The sequence below is a fragment of the Stegostoma tigrinum genome, chromosome 13 (genome assembly GCF_030684315.1).
Source record: "Stegostoma tigrinum isolate sSteTig4 chromosome 13, sSteTig4.hap1, whole genome shotgun sequence".
In the NCBI taxonomy this organism is placed as follows: Eukaryota; Metazoa; Chordata; class Chondrichthyes; order Orectolobiformes; family Stegostomatidae; genus Stegostoma; species Stegostoma tigrinum.
In genome coordinates, this window is record NC_081366.1 from 77550 (window position 1) to 99062 (window position 21513).

The 21513-nt window shown below is 43.2% G+C and overlaps 1 protein-coding gene across 3 annotated transcripts in view; it reads right to left on the minus strand.

Annotated features, from left to right (window-relative positions):
- arap3 (ArfGAP with RhoGAP domain, ankyrin repeat and PH domain 3) overlaps positions 1-21513 on the minus strand; it is a 350166-nt gene that overhangs the window by 56350 nt on the left and 272303 nt on the right. For all 3 annotated transcript variants that reach the window (XM_059650536.1, XM_059650534.1, XM_059650535.1), the window contains 3 exons: positions 9039-9156; positions 8748-8876; positions 3899-4035 (listed from right to left, as the gene is read on the minus strand). In XM_059650536.1, the coding sequence (XP_059506519.1) occupies positions 3899-4035; positions 8748-8876; positions 9039-9156 (384 nt within the window). The remainder of the gene's footprint in view (positions 1-3898; positions 4036-8747; positions 8877-9038; positions 9157-21513) is intronic.

Here is a 21513-nt window from a genome sequence, read left to right on the forward strand (position 1 = left end):
CTAGTAAATCTCCTCTGCACCCTTTCCAAAGCTTCCACATCCTTCTAATAATGCAGTGACCAGAACTGTACACAATACTCCAAGTGCGGCCGCACCAGAGTTTTGTACAGCTTCACCATAACCTCTTGCTTCTGGAACTCGATCCCTCTATTAATAAAAGCTAAAACACTGTATGCCTTATTAACAGCCCTGTCAACCTGGGTGGCAACTTTCAAGGATCTGTGTACATGGACACCGAGATCTCTCTGCTCATCTACACTGCTAAGAATCTTACCATTAGCCCTGTACTTTGCCTTCTGGTTATTCCTACCAAAGTGCATCGCCTCACACTTGTCTGCATTAAACTCCATTTGCCACCTCTCAGCCAAGCTCTGCAGCTTATCTATGTCTCTCTGCAACCTACAGCATCCTTCGTCACTATCCACAACTCCACCGACCTTAGTGTCGTCTGCAAATTTACTAACCCATCCTTCTACACCCTCATCCAGATCATTTATAAAAATGACAAACAGCAGTGGACCCAACACTGACCCTTGTGGTACACCACTAGTAACTGCTCTCCAGGATGAACATTTCTCATCAACTACCACCCTCTGTCTTCTTTCAGCAAGCCAATTTCCAATCCAAACTTGATAGAATTCTTTGAGGAAGTGACAAAGTTGATAGATGTGGGAGGGGCTGTGGATGTCATATACATGGACTTCAGTAAGGCATTTGATAATGATCCCCATGGTAGGCTGGTGTAGAAAGTGAAGTCATATGGGATCCAGGGTGTACTAGCAAGATGGATAGAGAACTGGCTGGGGAACAGGAGACAGAGACTTGTAGTGGAAGGGAGTTTCTCAAAATGGAGAACTGTGACCAGTGGTGTTCCACAGCCATCTGTGTTGGAACCACTGTTGGTTGTGATATACATAAATGATCTGGAGGAAGGTGTAGGTGGTCTGCTTAGCAAGTTTGCAGATGACACTATGATTGGTGGAGTAGCAGATAGTGAAGAAAACTGTTGGAGAATGCAGCAGAATTTCGATAGATTGGAGAGCTGGATGGAGAAATGGCAGATGGAGTTCAATCCAGGCAAATACAAGGTGATACATATCTATGAAGAGAAGTTGAGTCTAGCTATGAAGAGAGGTTGAGTAGATTAGGATTATTTTCATTAGAAAGGTGGAGATTGAGGGGAGACCTGATTGACGTCTACAAAATCATGAGGGGTATAGACAAGGTGGATAGCAAAAAGCTTTTTCCCAGAGTGGGGGACTCAATTACTAGGGGTCATGAGTTCAAAGTGAGAGGAGGAAAGTTTAAGGGAGATATGCGTGGAAAGTTCTTTACGCAGAGGGTGGTGGGTGCCTGGAACGCGTTGCCAGCGGAGGTGGTAGATGCAGACACGTTAGCATCTTTTAAGATATATTTGGACAAGTACATGGATGGGCAGGGAGCAAATGGACACAGACCGTTTTAAAATAGATGACAGGTTAGACAGAGGATCTTGATCGGCACAGGCTTGGAGGGCCGAAGGGCCTGTTCCTGTGCTGTAGGTTTCTTTGTTCCTTGTTCTTTGTGTTGCATTTTGGAAGGTCTAATCCAAGAGCAAACTATACGGTAAATGGAAAAATCCTGGGGAAAATTGATGCAGAGAGATACCTGACTGTTCAGGTCCATTGTACTCTGAAGGTGGCAACGCGGTTCGATAGAGTGGTCAAGAAGGCATACGGCATGCTTTTATTCATCGGACGGGGTATTGAGTATAAGAGTTGGCAGGCCATGTTAAAGTTATATATGACTTTGGTTCAACCACGTTTGGAATATGGCATACAGTTCTGGTCGCCACATTACCAAAAGAATATGGATGTTTTGGAGAGGCTGCAGGGGAGGTTCACCCGGATGTTGCCTGGCATGGAGGGTGCTAGATATGAAGAGAGGTTGAGTAGATCAGGATTATTTACATTAGAAAGACAGAGGTTGAGGGGGGACATGATTGAGGTCCACTAAATCATGAGATGTGTAGACAGGGTGGATATCAAGAAGCTTTTTCACCCCCCCAGAGTGGGGGACTCAATTACTCGGGGTCACAATTTCAAAGCGAGAGGGGAAAAGTTTAAGAGACATATGCACAGAAAGTTATTTACGCAGAGGGTGGTGGGTGCCTGGAATGCGTTGCCAGCGGAGGTGGTAGAGGTGGGCACGATAGTGTTATTTAAGATATATCTGGACAGATACTCGAATGGGCAGGAAGCAGAGGAATACAGATCCTTGGAAAATAGGCGACAGGTTTAGATAGAAATCTGGATCGGCGCCGGCTTGGAGAGCGAAGGGCCTGTTCCTGTGTTGTAATTTTGTTTGTTCTTTGTTCTAACCGGGGAAACATTTAAGAAGGCCCTGAGGGGCAACTTCTTCACACAGAGAGTGGTGCATATGTGGAATGGGCTACCAAAGAAAATGGTTGAGGCAGATGCAATAGAAACATTTAAAAATCATTTGGACAGGTACATGGATGTGAAGGATTTAGAGGAATACAGATGACGTGTGGACAATTGGAACTAGCTGAGTGGGCACCATGGTCAGCATGAACCAGTTTGTGCCAAAGGGCCTGTTTCCATGTTGTATTACTCTATGACTCTCAGTAGCAAGTAACATTTGTGTGACACAAATCCCAGGTTACAACAATCACCAATAAGAGACAGTCTAAACACCATCCCTTGACATTCAATGATGTTCCTGTCACTGAATTCCCCACAATCAACATCCTGGAAGTTGTCATTGACAACAAACTCAACTGGACTCACCACATCAACACAATGGTCATAACAGTAGGTCACAAGCTAGAAATTCTGCAGCAAGTAAATCACACCTAGCTCTCCAAAGCCTGTACATTACCTATCACATACATATCAAGAGTGTGATGGAATACTCCCCACTTGCCTGGATGAGTGCAGCCCTAGCAACACTCAAGAAACTTGACGCCATCCAGGATAAAACAGCCGCCTGACTGGTACCATATCTGTAAGCATTCACTCCATCCACCACTAATGCTCAGTAGCAATTTTATGTATTATCTATCAGACACACTGCAAAATTTGCCAAGGATCCTTAGATAGCATTTTCCAAACCCATATCACTATCATTTAGATGAACAAAGCACCAGCTAAATGGGAGCATCACCACCTCCAAGCACTCCTCCAAGCTACTCACCATGCTGACTTGGAAATATATCACAATTCCTTCACTGTCACTAGGTCAAACTCCAAGAATTCCCTCCCCAAGGGCTTTGTGGATCTGTTGACAGCAATTGACAGCAGCAGTTCAAGGTGGCAACTCACTAGCACCTTTTCAAGGGTAACTATGGACAGGCAATAAATGCTGGGCCAGCCAGTGATGCCCATATCCCACAAATGAATTTCAAAAAAGGAACTGAGTTACTTGGTGAAATCTGAACTGAGCATGAGTGAACAGATAATTCCTTTGCCAGGGCCATTCAATACCATTGTTGATGACTCCTTCCATCATTTTGCTGATGGTCAAGAGTAGACTAATTTGGCAGGAATTGGCTAAGTTGGATTGTCCTGCTTTCTGTGCACGGGACATATTTGGGTGATTTACCATTTTGCGAGGTGGATGCCAGTGTTATAGCTGTCCAGGAATAATTTGGTTAGGGGCCAGTCTTAAGCAGATTCAGAATCAATCAATTGCCCAGCGAAATGAGATCTGGTAAATATATACAGCTTTCAGATGAACTTTGAGTTGAGGAGTTAGATGATTACTGATATTCCTCCTCCAGATAAACACAATAAGCAAATGATTGACATCGCCTGATATTACTCCCATCACAAGTTTTGTGTAATAGGACTGATGTACTATTATTCATACAGGTCAAAAAGAAGGCTCAATAACTTACCTTTTTATCCTTAAAAAGAAGCAGCTTACGGTCTCGCAAAACAAAATACCGCTCCTGGAATTTGTTTCCAGACAGAAGTTTTGGTGGCTCCTCTCGACACTTCAACATCCCAGACTTCGGAGTTTCACTTTTAGTTGCTTTAAAAGTATTGAAAAAAGAATAAAACAGACAAAGAGTTCCTCGTACAATAATTGTGTTCTGATATTAAATTTAATCACCAAATTATGGAAGACAGTGCGTTGTTGTGTGTTTGGGATTTAATTCCTATAACAACTGATTGGAGAAGTGCATTGGAACTCGAGCCCCAGAAGATGGACCAAAAATGTAAATATTTTAATTTAATCAACAAAATGATCAATTTGTTTTTCTTTCTATTGAATAAAAGTGAACTTTCACTAAGTTTCTTCAATAAACTCAAAACTGAACTGATTTTAATAAGAGCTTTGTTTTAACAAGTATCAAAGCTTGGTGTTCTGGTGTGTGAAATTTTATCAGGATTTTTCCAATTATTTCACCCTAAAGGAAATAGTTGTTAGCTGGTTTTGCTTTCAGGATTTGTATCTTATTGATACAGAGAAAGTGAGTGTGCTAGAACTGCCTTTCTTTGCAAGTCCCTCCATAACACTTGTTTTCCATCAGTCAAACCAGAAACTTGATCATCTCTTCTTAAAAATCACTTGAATTGATACTGGGTAAGTCACCAACTCCTTGATCTTTAAACTTATTGTTTCCAAGAAATCACCCATGATAAATCCACTTTCAACCTAGTAGTGTCCATTTTCTTATTATTCGAAAGATACAAGTATTTCTCACACTTCTTTTTAATCTCACAAAGTGATGATGTTAGATTAATGGAACACTGTCTTCACATGAGTCAAGATTTTCTGCTCGCTTCCAGCCTTCTGTGCCCAATCATTGACATTGTTTCTGTGGGTTTTTAAAAGCTATTCATTCATGAGATGTGGGCATTGCTGGCTGAGCCAACGTTTATTGCCTGTCACTGAATGACTGAGAGAAAGTGGAAGTGACAGTGAAGGAATGGCAACTTAAGTCCAAATCAGGGGTGTGTGTGAGTTGGAAGGAAATTTTCAGGTGGTTGTGTTGCTATGTTTCAACTGTCCTTGCATTTCTAAGTTGTGAATTTGGAAGGTGCTGTCAGAGGACCCTTAATGATTTGTTGCATTATGCTATGTAAACGGTCCACACTGGTGCTGTTGTGTCTTCGTGCTGAATGGAGCGGATGTGAAAAGTGTCAGGTGGAGTGCCAATGAAGTGGGTTGCTTTAACCTTGATGCTGTCAAGAATGTTGTCCTTTATTTTGAAAGTAATTGAACACCAAAGTAAGGTTAGATAAAAGTAAAATATTGTGGATGTAGGAGACCTGAAATAAAAACAGAAAGTGCTGGAGAAACTGCACAAGTCTGGCACCATCAGTGGAGAAAGAAACAAAGTAAATATTTCAAGTCTAATAAATCTTCTCCAGAACTGATTAGGGCTGGGAAATGATGGTAATAATACTGATTATGAAATTAACAAAGCAGCAAATAGAACAGATGGGTGAGTGTGCCCAGAGAAAAAGACAAATGGAGTGCTGATGGTAGTAGAGGAGCTATTAAAATGCAAAATGGGCAGTAACAATAGATGTGAATAGGGGAAAAAATAGAGCAGCTCTAGGTGGTTTGTTGGCAAACTCAAGCAAACAGGATGTGATGAGTAGCAGATAACCAAAATTTAGGGATAGTAGGAACTGCAGATGCTGGAGAATCTGAGATAACAAGTTGTAGAGCTGGATGAACACAGCAGGCCAAGCAGCATCAGAGAAGTAGAAAGGCTGATGTTTCAGGCCGAGACCCTTCTTCAGAAATGGGGGAGGGGAAGGGGGATCTGAAATAAATAGGGAGAGAGGGTGAGGCGGATAGAAGATGGATAGGGGAGAAGATAGGTGGAGAGGAGACAGACCAGTCAAAGAGGCGTGGATGGACCCAGTAAAGGTGAGTGTAGGTGGGGCAGTAGGGAGGAGATAGATCAGTCCAGGGAGGATAGACAGGTCAAGGGGGTGGGATGAGGTTAGTAGGTAGGAGATGGGCGTGGGGATTGAGATGGGAGGAAGGGATAGGTAGGAGGAAGGACAGGTTAGGGAGGTGGGGATGAGCTGGGTTGGGTTTGGAATGCGGTAGGGGGAGGGGAGATTTTGAAGCTTGTGAAGTCCACATTGATGCCATTGGGCTGCAGGGTTCCCAAGTGGAATAGATAACAAAGTGTTGAGCTGAACGAATGTAGCAGGCCAAGCAGCATCTTAGGAGCACAAAAGCTGACATTTTGGGCCTAGACCCTTTTTCCAATGAAGGGTCTAGGCCTGAAATGTCAGCTTTTGTGCTCCTAAGATGCTGCTTGGCCTGCTGTGTTCATCCAGCTCCACATTTTGTTATCTCGGATTCTCCAGTATCTGCAGTTCCCATTATCTCTGATCCCAAGTGGAATGTGAGTTGCTGTTCCTCCAACCTTCAGGTAGCATCGTTGTGGCACCGCAGGAGGCCCAGAATGGACATGTCATCTGCGGAATGGGAGCGGTAAGTTGAAATGGTTCGTGAATGGGAGGTGCAGTTGTTTAGTGCGAACTAAGTGCAGGTGTTCTACAAAGCAGTCCCCAAGCCTCTGCTTGGTTTCCCCAATGTAGAGGAGGCCACAATGGGACCAGCAGATGCAGTATACCACATTAGCAGATGTGCAGGTGAACATTTGCTTGATGTGTAAAGTCTTCTTGGGGCCTGGGGTGGGGGTGAGGGACGAGGTGTAGGGGCAGGTCTAGCACTTCCTGCGGTTGCAAGGAAAAGTGCCAGGTGAAGTGGTGCTGGAGGGGAGTGGGGAGCAGCCAAGGGAGACACGGAGGGAGTGGTCCCTCCGGAAAGCAGATAAGGGTGGGGAGGGAAAAATTTCTTTGGTGGTGGATCGGATTGCAGAAAGTGGAAGTCTTGGAGGATGATGCTTTGGATCCGGAGATTGGTGGGGTGGTACGTGAGGATGAGGGGGATTCTGATTTGGTTGTTATTGCGGGGAGTGGGTGTGAGAGATGAGTTTCAGGAAATGTGGCAGACACGGTTGAGGGCGTTTTCGACCACTGAGGGGGGAAAGTTGTGATCCTTGAAAAACAAGGACATCTGAGATGTACAGGGGTGGAATGCATCATCCTGGGAGCAGATGCGGCGGAGGCGAAGGAATTGGGATTAGGGGATGGCATTTTTGTAGGAAGGTAGGTGGGAGGAGGTGTATTCTAGGTAGGATTGTGTTTACTTTAAGAGTTTGGGGGTAAGATATCCACAAGGGGAGAGGTTGTTTTTAACTTAAGCTTATTGTGACCAGCTAAGGAGGCATGTGCTTAAAGAAACAGTGAATTCCTCCTCAGCTTGAAACCTAAAACATTGGGGTGTCATATCTGCTGCTCCAAGCCTGCTGAACTTGAGAATCAATTCTGCCTCCAACTCTGTCAAGGTATAATTTGAGGGGTCTTGTGCTGATGTGATAGTGTGCCTGGCTCTGAGCCTGAACTGGTTCAGTCTGCTCTAGGGGTGTGTCATAACATAACATCTCCAAACAAGTTGATTGAAAAGTGACTACATGCAACTCCTGCCACTGTATCTGTTCTGGTGCATGTGTTTTAGGTCATGGCTAACTCTGGTCTGCTCGCTTGGTTTGTTTCTCAGATTTCTGCTCGTCCCTCATTGCCCCCAAATCCAAATGAGCCTTCAGAAAAAATGTATCTTTCCTACTGAGGATGAGTTACTTCAGTTGTTGATTTCAATGTTGATTCTCCACTGTTATCATACTTTGTTGTGTGTTTCATATCTAACGCGAGACTACAAAAGTGATCCCGCTGGGATCCATGGAATTTTATGGAAGAAATCTTTATTTACAGCTTCATCTACACACGCTAAGTATGAGCTTCTCCTGCTCTCCAGCTCTGAATCCTTAATCCTATGACTCCTGATGGTATTTCAACTCTTGGAGAGATTTCAGAAATGCACGTAGCAGGGAATAACAATTGGTACGGATTCCAAACAGATGCAACTGCTACCTCTCTGGCTTATTTGATTGTGCAAATAAATTTAAATGGTAAATTCAATTTTCAGTCTTCTTCAGGGTGTAACAGATGCTGTCGATCATGTGAAAGTTATATCCATCAGAGCAGAATTAATAGGAATTGAGGAAAATATTTTCTTCTCAGACATTAATAAATCTTTGGAAGTCTCTTCCATGAAACGTTTAAGGAACAGTCACTGAATATTTTTCAGGCAAAGGTGGATAGGCTGTTGACTAACAAGGGAGCCAAAACTTAGCTGGGTAGGCAAGAGTAAGGAGCTTTGGCTACAATTAAACCAGCTGTGATCTTGTTAAATGCCAGAGTAGGCTGGATGGGTTGAATGGTATTCCTCTTCAGTTTATGATTTTATTTGCTCTTATGTTTGTATAAGAGTTCCAAATGGTAATGAAGTGCACATGAATACAACAAATGGAACAAAATCAAAGTGATATTCATCTTCAGTGGAAATAATAATGGATTGCTTAATTAGCATACACTGTGTTAATTTTTGCATTTTGGGTTAGCACTCCTACTAATTCACCCTGTCAGCTTTGTTCTCGCTAAGATGCATATAGATACAAGTAGCTCATTTGGAGACATTTTGGATTCTGCTGTTAAAAATATCACAAAGGAATGTACGAATAGAATAGGCCTTTCAGTGCTTTGGGCCTGTTCTGCTATTCAAGTATAGCCCCTAAATTTGTTCTTTCTTCACTATTGTGCAGATTATGGCCTGTATGTTGATGATGTTCATGATAAATGAATCTTTACCTGAATAAAGATTTCCTCCTTCTCCGGCAGGGAGCTTTTTGACAACCAGATAGGCTGAGCTGGGCTCTGATAACTTACACCATTGGAGAGCTTGCTCCAGAACCTTTTCCTTTGGGTGGAGTGGGCGTTCTGTAAAGATGAGGAAATATGTTGAATCATCGAGTAAACCTACTGCATTTGTATAATCCCCACAGTACATCAAGGCAGCAGAAAACCATCATTATGAGGTGAAGCCCATGTTTTACAAAATCCTTTACCAATTCATCCTTTGAATAAAATTCACACACTCACCCAGTTCACCATTTTCAATGGCTTCAAAGGTAACCCAGACCTCTTTTTCTCCAGTTGATATATTCTTTAGATCTAGCACCTGATTTGTCAGTTCCTCAGAAGTCATTGTAGGTGAAACCTGTAAAGTAGTTGTGACATTAGAAATGATAATCTAGTGCTAAGAAAGTACAGAGACAGTGACAGTAAAAATACACAACCCAAGGTTTATAGTGCTGATAAATAACCAAAATTCATGTCTATTTTCATATTACATTTATTGTGTCTTTGAGCAGGCAAAGTTGTCCTTGCCTAATCATCACGCACTGCCTCCATTACTTGTTAGCATGATTTCACCCACAGCTTGTGTACTGCTGGTGGCAGTATGAACATTCAAACATGCATACATGCAAATATATGGACATACAAATGTACAAACATAAGAACATATGAACACTTCAATAATCATATGAACATATAGCTAAACATACAAACATATGAATATATGAGCATACAATTAAGAATCTAATAATGACCATGAATTCCAATTGTCAGAAAAAAAACCCATTTGGTTCACTAATGTCTTTTAGGGAAGGACACTGCCATCCTTACCTGGTCTGGCCTACATGTAACTCCAGGTCCACAGCAATGTGGTTGACTCTTAACTGCCCTCTGGGCAATCAGGGACGGGCAACAAAATGCTGCCCGACCGGCGATGCCCTCATCCCGTGAATGAATAATGAAAAAAATACACAAAACACACACCGCAAAGCATGTATACATATAAACATATACATGTAAAGCATACAAAACTGCAAGCATAAAAGCATACAAACATACAAACACATACATAGGAACATACAATCAGATAAACACGCAATTATACAAAGTGCAAACGTACAAATACAAAAACAATCATTTACATCAATCACAAACAATAAGCACTGATCCCTGGGGTATGCCACTGAACACGTGTTTCGATGCTTGCCTTTACATTGTACTTTCATGTATTTTATGTACATCTGTTTGTATGTTCACATGTAAGCTTGTCCATATGTGCAAACATTTGTATGTGCATATGTTTCTATGTTCATATTTGCAGACAACACAAAAATAAATGGAAAAGCAAGTTGCAAGACAGATACTAACAGATCACAAAGAGATATTGATAGATTAAGTGAGTCAGCTAGAAGCTAGCAAATGAAGCATAATGTGGGAAATTTAGAAGTTATGGTTGTTCATTTCAGAGAGGAGAACAAAAGAACAGAATATTATTTAAATGGAGAAAAATTGCAGAAAACTGCAACACAAAGGAATTTGGGGGAACTTGTGTGTGAAACATGGAAAACTAGCACACGGGTGCAGTGGGTAATCAAGAAGCCAACATGGCTCTCATTTCAGGAAGATTGGAGTATGAGAGTAGGGAAGTTTCACTGCAACTGCACAAGATGCATGTGGGGACACATAGAGTCATGGAGTTGTACAGCATAGAAATAGACCTTTCTGTTCGACTCATCTGCGCCAGGGGGCGTGGGATCCTCAACAACAGAAAGTAAGTGTGAGGCTGAAAGGAAATACAGTAATTGGAAGTAGCAAGTTGAAGATACAGATCAGGCTGGAACAGGACAGGGAGTGAGGAATACCTGTTGGATAAAATTGCATCTACTTCAATGCAAGAGGGCTGACAGGTAAGGCCAATGAACTCAGGGCGTGGATAGGTATGTGGGGCTGGCACATTATAGCCATTAATGAAACATGGCTAAGGGAAGGACAGGACTGGCAGCTTAATGTGCTGGGGTACAGGTGCTTCACGGGGGACAGAGATGGAGGCAAAGGGGAGTGGGGGTTCAATTTTAATTAAGGGGAGCATCACAGCAGTAGTCAGAGATGAAATAACTGAGGGATCATCCAGTGAAGCTTTGGGTGGAGCTAAGAAATAAGAAGTGCATGATGACTTATTGTGGTTGTACTATAGGCCGCCAAACTGTCAACAAGAATTAGAGGAAAACATAGGCAGGGAGACTGGAGAGGCTTGCAGGAGTAATAGGGTTGTCAACGTGGGGGATTTTAATTTTCCTAACATAGACTGGGACTGCCATAGTGTTAAGGGCTTAGATTGGGTGGAATTTGTTAAATGTGTTCAGGAAAGTTTTCTTAAGCAGTATATAAAGGGTCCTACTTGGGAAGGGGCAATACCCAACCTACTCTTGGGAAACAGGGCAGGACCAGTGACTGAAGTGACTGTGGGGGAACACTTTGGGACCAGTGAAGTTAGTCCTATTATTTTAGAATAGCCATGGAGAAGGTCAAAGCTGGTCCACAGGTTCAAGTTCTAAACTGGGGTAAAGCAAATTTTGATAAAATTAGACAGGAGTTTGCAGGCGTTGATTGGAGTAGTTTGTTTGCAGGCAAAGGGACATAGATTATAGAACATTATAGCACAGTACAGGCCCTTCAGCCCTCGCTGTTGTGCCAAATTTTTACCCTAATCCTAAGGTCTATCTAACCTCCATCCCTTCCTTATACTGTCATCCATATGCCTATCTAATAGATACTTAAATGCCACTAATGAGTCTAACACCATTACCTGCTCCGGCAATGCATTACAAGCCCCTACCACTCTGAGTAAAGAACGTACCTCTGACGTCTCCCCTATATCTACCTCCACTCACTTTAAAACTATAATCGCTCATAACGGCTACCTCTACACGAGGAAAAAGTCTCTGGCTGTCAACTCTATCTATACCTCTGATCATCTTGTACACCACTATCAAGTCACCTTTCATCCTTCATCATTCTGAAGAGAAAAGCCCTCGCTCTCTCAACCTTTCCTCATAAGACCTTCCCTCCATTCCTGGCAACATCCTGGTAAATCTCCTCTGCATCTTTTCCAATGCCTCCACATACTTCCCGCAATGAGGCAACCTGAACGGGACACAATACTCCAAATGTGGCCGAACCAGGCTTTTGTCTAGCTGGAGCATAACTTCACGTCTCTTGAGCGCGATCCCTCTTATAATGAAAGCTAACACACCATACGTCTTCTTAACTCTATCCACCTGGGTGGCAGCTTTCAGGGAACCGTGGACATGAACCTCAACATCCTTCTGCTCCTCCACACTGCCAAGAATCTTTCCATTAACCGTGTATTCTGCTTTCAAGTTCATCCTTCCAAAATGAATCACCTCACACTTTTCAGGGTTAAACCCCATCTGTCACTTCTCAGCCCAGCTCTGCATCCTATCAATGTCCCTTTGTAACCTAGAACAGCCCTCTGCACTGTCTACAACGTGATCCACCTTCGTATCATCCACGAACTTGCTAATCCACCCTTCTACTCCTTTATCCAAATCATTTACAAAAATCACAAATAGAAGAGGACCCAGAACAGATCCTTGTGGTACACACTCGTAACTGAGCATCATATTGAATATTTTCTGTCCACTACCACCCTTTGTCTTCTAAGGGTCAGCCAATTCTGAATCCAATCTGCCACATTTCCCCCTATCCCATGCCTCCTTACCTTCTGCATGAGCCTACCATGGGGAACCTTATCAAACGCCTTACTTAAATCCATGTAAACCACATCCACTGCTCTACCTTCATCCACGTGTTTGGTCACTTCTTCAAAGAATTCAGTAAGGTTTCTGAGGCATAATCTACCCCTCACAAATCCATGCTGACTACCATCATTCAAACTGTGCCGAGACAAGTGATCATAAATTCTGTCTCTCAGAGCCCTTGCCAATAATTTGCCCACCACTGATGAAAGACCAAGTAGCCTGTAATTTCCGGGGTTATCCTTATTCCCTTTTTTGAACAAGGGAATGACGTTTGCCTCTCTCCAATCTTCCAGCACTATACCCGTGGATTGTGAGGACCAAAAGATCATCACTAAAGGCCCTGCAATCTCTTCCCTCGCTTCACATAGAATCCTTGGATAAATTCCATCAGCTCCGGGGGACTTATCTATCTTCAACTTCCTCAAAATCCCTACCACATCTTCCTAACACCGACTTCCAATAGCCTACCAGCTTGCTTCACACTGTCCTCCTCTACAACTAGGTCCCTCTCAGTTGTGAATACGCAAGAAAAGTATTCATTAAGGACATCTCCTATCTCTTTAGGCTCTGTGCACAAATTCCCTTTACAATCCTTGATCAGCCCTACCCTCGATCAGATGTCTAGCAAATGGGAGGCCATTTAAAAGTATGATTGCTGGAGTTCAGGTTCTATGTGTTCCTGTGAGGTTGAAGGGCAAGTTTGGCAGGAGTAAGGAACCATGGATGAAAAGAGATATTGAGGGCTTTGACCAGAAAAAAACCAGCAGGCATGGCTCAGGTACAGGCAGCTGGCACCAAGGGAATCTCTTGGGATATAAAGGGGGTACAGGAGTTTACTGAAGAAGGAAAACAGGAGGGTGAAAAGGCAGCACAAGATAGCTTTGGCTGAGAAGATTAGGGTGAATTCAGTGAGATTCTTGAAGTATATTAAAGGCAGAAAAAGGATCTATAGGAGGGATATTATTAAACTGGAAAGAGCGGAGAAGAAATTTAGTGTAGGGGGAGGTGTTTCGAATAGTCCACAGGTCGGCACAACAACGAGGGCCGAAGGGCCTGTTCTGCGCTGTTTTGTTCTATGTTCTATGTTGCCAGGACTCAAGGGACGGAGTTAGAGGGAGAGGTTTTCTTTTGAGGATAGGAGTCTGAGGGGTATCTTATAGAAGTGTATATGATCACGAGAAGCATGGATAGGATGAATTCACTCAGTCTTTTTCCCAGGATTGGGGAATCCAGGTCTAGAGGGCATCAGTTCAAGGTAAGAGGGGAAAGAGTGCATGGGGTCCTGAGGGACAACTTTTTCACACAGACAGTGGTACGTATATGGAACGAGCTGGCAGCAGAAGTTGTTGAGGTAGATACATTAACAACATTTAAATAGCATTTGGATGAATACATGGAAAGGAAAGGTTTAGAAGAATATTGGCCAAGTGTAGCGAAAAGAGGATAACATGGATGGGACATTTTGGTCAGCACGGACCAGTTTGGACAGAAGGCCTGTCTCCACTCTATAAGACTCTATGACTCTAACCGTATTATTGATATTGTAAGTTGGTCCAGTCCCATTTGCCTGCATTTGGCCCACATCCTTCTAAATCTTTCCTATTCATATGACTATCTCAATGCCTTTTAAATGTTGAAATTTGTACCCACTTCCACCACTGCCTCTGGCACTCATTCCATATACGCGCCATCCTCTGCATGCTAAAGTTACTCCTCAGGACCTTCATAAATGTTTACCTTCTCACCTTAAACCTATGCCCTCTAGTTTTGGACTTCCCCACCCTGGAATAAAGACCGTAGCTCTTCACTCTGTCTATGCCCCTAATGATTTTATAAGCCTCTATTAGGTCACCCCTTTATTTCCTACACTCCAGGGTAAAAGCCCCAATCTATTCAGCCTCTCCTTATAGCTCAAACCCTCCAGTCCTGGCAACATTCTTCTGATTTCTTTCTGTACCCTTTCATGTTTAACAACATTCTTCCTATAGAATGGTGAAGACAAATGTATGCAATATTCTAAAAGTGATCCCATCCCCCACCTCTTCCTGTTATATTGATGGCTGTACTGACGCCGCCTCATGTTCTTATGAGGAGCTCAAACGATTCACCAACATTACTAACACCTTCCACACCAACCTTAAGTTCACTCTTTTAGTTCACAGGTCAGCGCAACATCGAGGGCCAAAGGGCCTGTTCTGCGCTGTAATATTCTATGTTCTATGTTCAATAATGTCCTGCACAGCTGCAACATGACACCCAAACTCTGATACTCAATATTATGACCAATGAAGGCAAGTGTGCCAAACACCTTCTTCGACACCCAGTCTACCTGCAACTCCACTTTAAAAGAAGTATGCACGTGTACACTAGTCCCATCCCCCACCTCTTCCTCTCTTATATTGATGACTGTATTGACACCGACTCATGCTCTCATGAGGAGCTTAAGCAGTTTATCAACATTACTAACACCTTCCACACCAACCTTAAGTTCACCTGGACCACCTCTGATTCCTCTCTCTCCTTCCTGGACTTCTCTGTCTCCATCTCTGGTAGCCACTTGGTAACCGATATCTATTTCAAACCCACCGACTCCCACAGCTACCTAGGATACAGCTCCTCTCATCCACCTTCCTGAAAAAATAACATTCCGTAATCCCAATTCCTTCACCTCCGCTGCATCTGCTCCCAAGATGCAGCATTCCACTCCCAGACACCCCAGTGGTCCTCATTTTTCAAGGAACGCAATTTCCCCTCCACAGTGGTCGAAAATGCCCTTGACCGCATTTCTCACATTTTCTGCACCTCATAACTCACACCCACTCCCCGCAATAACAATTAAGACAGAATCCCCCTCATCCTCACGTATCACCCCTTCAGTCTCTGGATTCAACTCATCATCCTCTGCCACTTCCTCCACCTGCAATCTGACCCCGCTACCAGGAAATTTTTCAGGGTCCGTGGTGTCTCGGATCATGTCTTCAAGATCCTGAAGGGGGAAGGTGAACAATCTGCAGTCACGGTACACATTGATACCAATAAAATAAGTAGAAAAAGGACTGAGAATGTGAAAATTGAGTATAGAGAGTTAGGTTGGAAGCTGAAGCGCAGGACAAACAGGGTAGTTATCTCTGGATCACCATCAGTGCCATTTGATAACGAGGTAAGAAATAGGGAAGAGTGCAGTTAAACATGTGGCTACAGGGCTGGTGTAGGAGGGAGGGCTCCCATTATGTGGATAATTGGAGCATATTCTGGGGAAGGTGGGCCCTGTACGGTAAGGATGGGTTGCATCTGAATTGGAAGGGCACAAATATCCAAGGAAGGAGGTTTGCTAGAGATATATGCGATAGTTTAAACTAGATTAGCAGATGGTGGGGAATTGGATTTGTAATTCAGAGGATGAGGTATTTAGCCTTCCAATCGACAAAACGGGGAGTGAGGTTGTTGATAAAGAAATGTGGTCGATGGAGTGTAATTGTGGAAACAGAGATGGTTTGAGATGTGTATATTTCAATGCTAGAAGTATCAGAAATAAGGCAGATAAACTTAGAAAATGGGTTGGGACTTGGAACTACGATGTTGTGGCCATTACAGAAACTTGGGTAACTCATGGAGAAGAATGATTGTTGGAAGATCTGGGATTTCAATGCTTTAAAAGAAATAGGGAGGGTGGGAAAAGAGGCAGGGGAATGGCATTGCTACTCAGGGTGAGTATAGCAGCTACTTAAAGGCAGTTTGAGAATAATATGTCGACAGAGTCAATTTGGGTTGACAATTTTGAGTTCCAAAATAAGAAAGGAGCAATCACTTTGTTGGTTTGTTTTTTTTTAAACAGACCCCCTAATAGTTGCAGAGAAGTAGTGGAGCGGATTGGGAGGCAGATACTGGAAAGGTGCAGAAGTCGCAGTGTTGTAGTCATGGGTGACTTCAACTTTCCAAATATTGATTGGAAACATTTCAGTTGTAATAGTTTAGATTGATCGGTTTTTGTCCAGTGCGTTCAGGAAGGATTCCTGACACTGTGTGTAGATAGACCAACACGAAGAGAGGCCACTTTGGATTTGGTGCTTGGCAATGAACCGAGCCAAGTGTTAGACCTGTTTGTAGGACAGCATTTTGGCGGTAGCAAGCATAACTCTGTTACTTTTACTATTATTATGGAAAAGGATAGGTCCATACAACAGGGTAAGGTTTATAATTGGGGGAAGGGTAATTATAATTCTGTTAGGCAAGAACTGCGTAACATAAATTGGGAACAGATACTGTCAGGGAACAGAACTATTTAAATGTGGAGATGGCTTAAATAATGCCTACTCCGTGTGCTCGATATGTTTGTCCCTAGCAAGCAGGGAAGACGTGGTCGAGTGAGGGAGCCTTGGTTCTCAAGAGAGATTGAACATCTGGTTAAGAGGAAGAAGGAGGCTGATGTAAGGTTTAGGAAACAAGGAATGGAAAAGGCTCTGGCGGCTTACAAGTTATCAAGGAAGAAGCTGAAGAAAGGGCTTAGGAGAGCTATAAGGGGGCATGAGAAAACCATGGCAGACAGAATCACGGAAAACACAAAGGCTTTTTACACATTCATGAGGAATAAGAGAATGACCAGAGAAAGGATCAATCAACGATTGTGAAGGGAATTTGTGCATGGAGCCTAAAGGGATAGGAGAGGTCCTCAATGAATACTTTTCTTCAATATTCACAACTGAGAGGGACCTAGTCGTTAAGGAGGACATTGTGAAACAGGTTGGTAGGCTGGAGGAGGTCAATGTTAATAAGGAAGACGTGCTAGGAATTTTGAGGAAGTGGAAGATAGATAAGTCCCCCAGGCCTGATGGGATTTATCCAAGGATTCCATGGGAAGCGAGGGAAGAGATTGCAAGGCCTTCGGCGATGACCTTTTTCTCCTCACCATCCATGGATATAGTGCCAGAAGATTGGAGAGAGGTAAACTTCATTCCCTTGTTCAAAAAAGGGAATAATGATTAACCCCGGAAATTACAGGCCAGTTAGTATTACATCAGTGGTGGGCAACTGAGAGGAAAGGGCTCTGAGAGATAGGATATATGATCACTTGGAAAGGCATAGTTTGATTCATTATAGTCAGCATGGATTTGTGAGGGGTAGATCATGTGTCACATTGTTAAATTCTTTGAAGAGGTGACCAAACAGTCGAATGAAGGTAGAACAGTGGATGTGGTATACATGGATTTAAGTAAAGTGTTTGTAAGGTTCCCCATGGAGAGCTCATAGAGATGGTAAGGAGGCATGGGATAGGGGGAAATGTGGCAGATTGGATTCAGAATTGGCTGACCCTTAGAAGACAAAGGGTGGTTGCGGATGGAAAATATTCAACGTGGTACTCAGCTACAAGTGGTGTACTGCAAGGATCTGTCCTGGGTCCTCTTCTATTTTTTATTTTTGTAAATGATTTGGATGTAGGAGTGGAAGGGTGGATTAGCAAGTTCGTGGACGCTACGAAGGTGGATCATGTTGTCAACAGTGCAGAGGGCTGTTCTACAAAGGGACATTGATAGGATGCAGAGTTGGGCTGACAAGTGGCAGATGGAGTTTCACCCTGAAAAGTATGAGGTGATTCATTTTGGAAGGACAAACTTGAAAGCAGAATACAGGGTTAACAAAAAGATTCTTGGCAGTGTGGATGAGCAGAGGGATCTTGGGGTTCATGTTCCAAGTTCCCTGAAAGCTGCCACCCAGGTGGATAGAATTGTTAAGAAGGCTCTCATTAATAGAGGGATTGAGTTCAAGAGTTATGAAGTTATGCTCGAGCTATACGAAAGTCTTGTCTTTCCACATCTGGAATATTGTGTCCAGTTCTGGTCGCCTCATTACAGGAAAGATGTGGAGGCATTAGAAAAGGTGCAGAGGAGATTTACCAGGATGTTGCCAGGAATGGAGGGAAGGTTGAGAGAGGAAAGGTGGAGAGAGCTAGGGCTTTTCTCTTTAGAATGATGAAGGATGAGAGGTGACTTGACAGAGGTGTACAACATGATCAGAGGTATAGATAGAGTGATCAACCATGGACGTTTCCCTAGGGTGGAGGTAGCTATTACAAGGGGACATAGTTATAAAGTGAGTGGAGGTAGATATAGGGGAGGCATCAGAGGTAGGTTTTTTTACTCAGAGAGAGGTAGGGGCATGGAATGCATTGACGGAAAGGGTGGTGGTGTCAGCCTCATTAGGGGCATATTATTAGACAGGCATATGGATGACAGTATAAGGTAGGGGTGGAGGTGAAATAGACTTTAGGATTAGGGTAAAAGTTTGACACAACATCGTGGGCTGAAGGTCCTGTACTGCTCCCCGTTCCATGTTCTATGGACTTGACAAGCTTCAAAATCTCCCCACCCCTGACCTCATCCCAAACCAGCCCATCTCGTCCCCGCTTCCTTGGCCGAACCGTCTTTTTTCCCACCTATCTGCTCCTCCCACCTTACTGTCCAAACCCCACCCCCAAATCCTTCCTACAAACTTCATCCCCACCTCCTTGACCTGTCCATCTGCTCTCCCACCTACCCACCCCTCCCTCCTCACTTACCAACTTCCTTCCCAATTCCCTCCCTGCACTCACCTGTACTGGCTTCATCCCCACCTCCTTGACCTGTCTGTCTGTCTTCTCTCCACCTATCTGCTCCTTTATCCACTTTCCATCATCGCCTCCCCCTCTCTATTTATTTCAGAGCCTCTTCCCCTCCCCCATTTCTGAAGAAGAATCCAGACCCAAAACACCAGCTTTCTTGCTCCTCTGATGCTGCCTGGCCTGCTGTGTTCATCAAGCTCTACACTTTCTTTATCTCAGACTCCAGCATCGGCAGTTCCTACTTTCTCTATGCACCTGTACTCATTGTTTTGCAACACTCCCCAGTGCACTATCATTAACTGTGTAAGTTCTGCCCTGATTTTCCCTCCCAAAATGCAACACCTCACATTTACCTAAATTAAACTCCATCTGTCAATCATCAGCCCATTGGCCCACCTTATCAAGGTCCCTTTGTACTCTGAGATAATCTTCTTCACTAACCACTACACCACCTATTTTGGCGTCATTTGCAAACTTACTTACTATTCCTCCTATATTCACGTAATTTACACAAATGGCGAAAAGCAGTGAACCCAGCTCTGACTGTTGTGACACATCACTGGCCACAGGCTTTCAGTCTGTAAAATAATCCTTCACCACAATCTCTGCCTCCTTCCTTCAAGTTGATTTTGTATCCAATTGGTTAGCCAATCCCCTGGATCCCACGTGACTGAACCTCACTAAACAGTCCATTTGGCAGCATCTCGTCAAACACGTTGCTGGAACCCGTATAGACAAGATCTCTCACTCTGCCTTCATCAATCCTCTTCGTCACCGATTCAAAAAACTCAATCAAGTTTGTGAGACATGATTTCCCATGCACAAAGCCATGCTGACTATCTCTAATCAGTCTTTGCCTTTCCAAATGCATGCAAATCCTGTTCCTTAGAATCTCTTTCAACAACTTACCCACCACTAATGTAAGGCTCACTGGGTTTGTAGTTTCCTGGCTTTTCCTTATCTCCTTTCTTAAATAATATCACCACATTAGTCAACCTCCAGTCTTCCGGAATCTCACCTATGGCCACCAGTAATGCAAACATCTTAGCAAGGGATGCAGCAATCTTATCCCAAGCTTCTGACAAAAATTCCAGGAAACACCTGATCACGTCCTGGTACCTTCATGCATTTTAAGATCTCCAGCCCTTTTTTAATATGAACTCTTTTTGAGACTTCACGATTTATTTCCCTAAGTTCCTCAGCTTCCATGTCTTTCTCCAAGTGCATACTGATGTAAAATATTATTTAGTATCTCACCTATCTCCTGTGGTTCCATACAAAGATGGCCACATTGATCTTTAAGGAGGCCTATTCTCTCCCTCGTTACTCTTTTGCCCTTCATGTATTTGTAGAATCTCTTTGGATTCTCCTTAACTCTATTTGCCAAAACCATCTCATATCCCCTTTCTGCCTTCCTCATTTCCCTCTTAAGTATGTACCTGTGCCCTTATAAGGGTTCACTCAACCTCAGTGGTCTATACCTGATATATGCTTTCTTCTTTTCTTGATCAGAGCTTCAATTTCTCTGTTTAACCAGCATTCCCTATACCTACTAGCTTGCCCTTCACATTAACAGGAGCGTACTATCTCTGAACTCTCATTACGCATTCTTAAAGGCCTCCCACTTCCAAACTGTCCCTTTACCTGAGAATTGTCTCTCCCAATCAACTTTTGAAAGTTCCTATCTCATACCATCAAAACCGGCCTTACTCCAATTTAGAAACTTAAGTTTTGATTAATTCTATACCCTTTTCCATAACTACTTTAAATCTGATAGAACTATGATCACTTTCCCCAAAGTCCTCCCCCACTGTCATCTGGAATACTCTGAGCAGTTTTGTTCCCTTAATTGACATGAGAATATAAGAACATAAGAACCAGGAGCAGGAATAGGCCATATGGCTCTTTGAGCCCACTCTGCCATTCAATAAGATCATGGCTGATCTTTTCATGGACTCAGCTCCACTTATCCGCACACTCACCGTAGCCCTTAATTTCTTTACAGTTCAACCATCTATCAAATGTTTGCTCTAAAAACATTCAACTAGGTAACCTCAACTTCAATTGCCAAGGAATTTCACAGATTCACAACCCTTTGGGTGAAAAAGTTCATTCTCAACTTAGCCCTAAATCTGTTCCCCATTATTTTGAGGCTAGGCCCCCTACTTGCATTTTCACCCACCAGTGGAAACGACCTCCCTGCTTCTATCTTATCCATTCCCTTCATAATTTTATATGTTTCTACAAGATTCCCCTCATTCTTTGAAATTCCAGTGATAATAGTCCCAGTCTATTCAGTCTCTCCTCATAAGCCAATTCTCTCAATTCCAGAATCAACCTA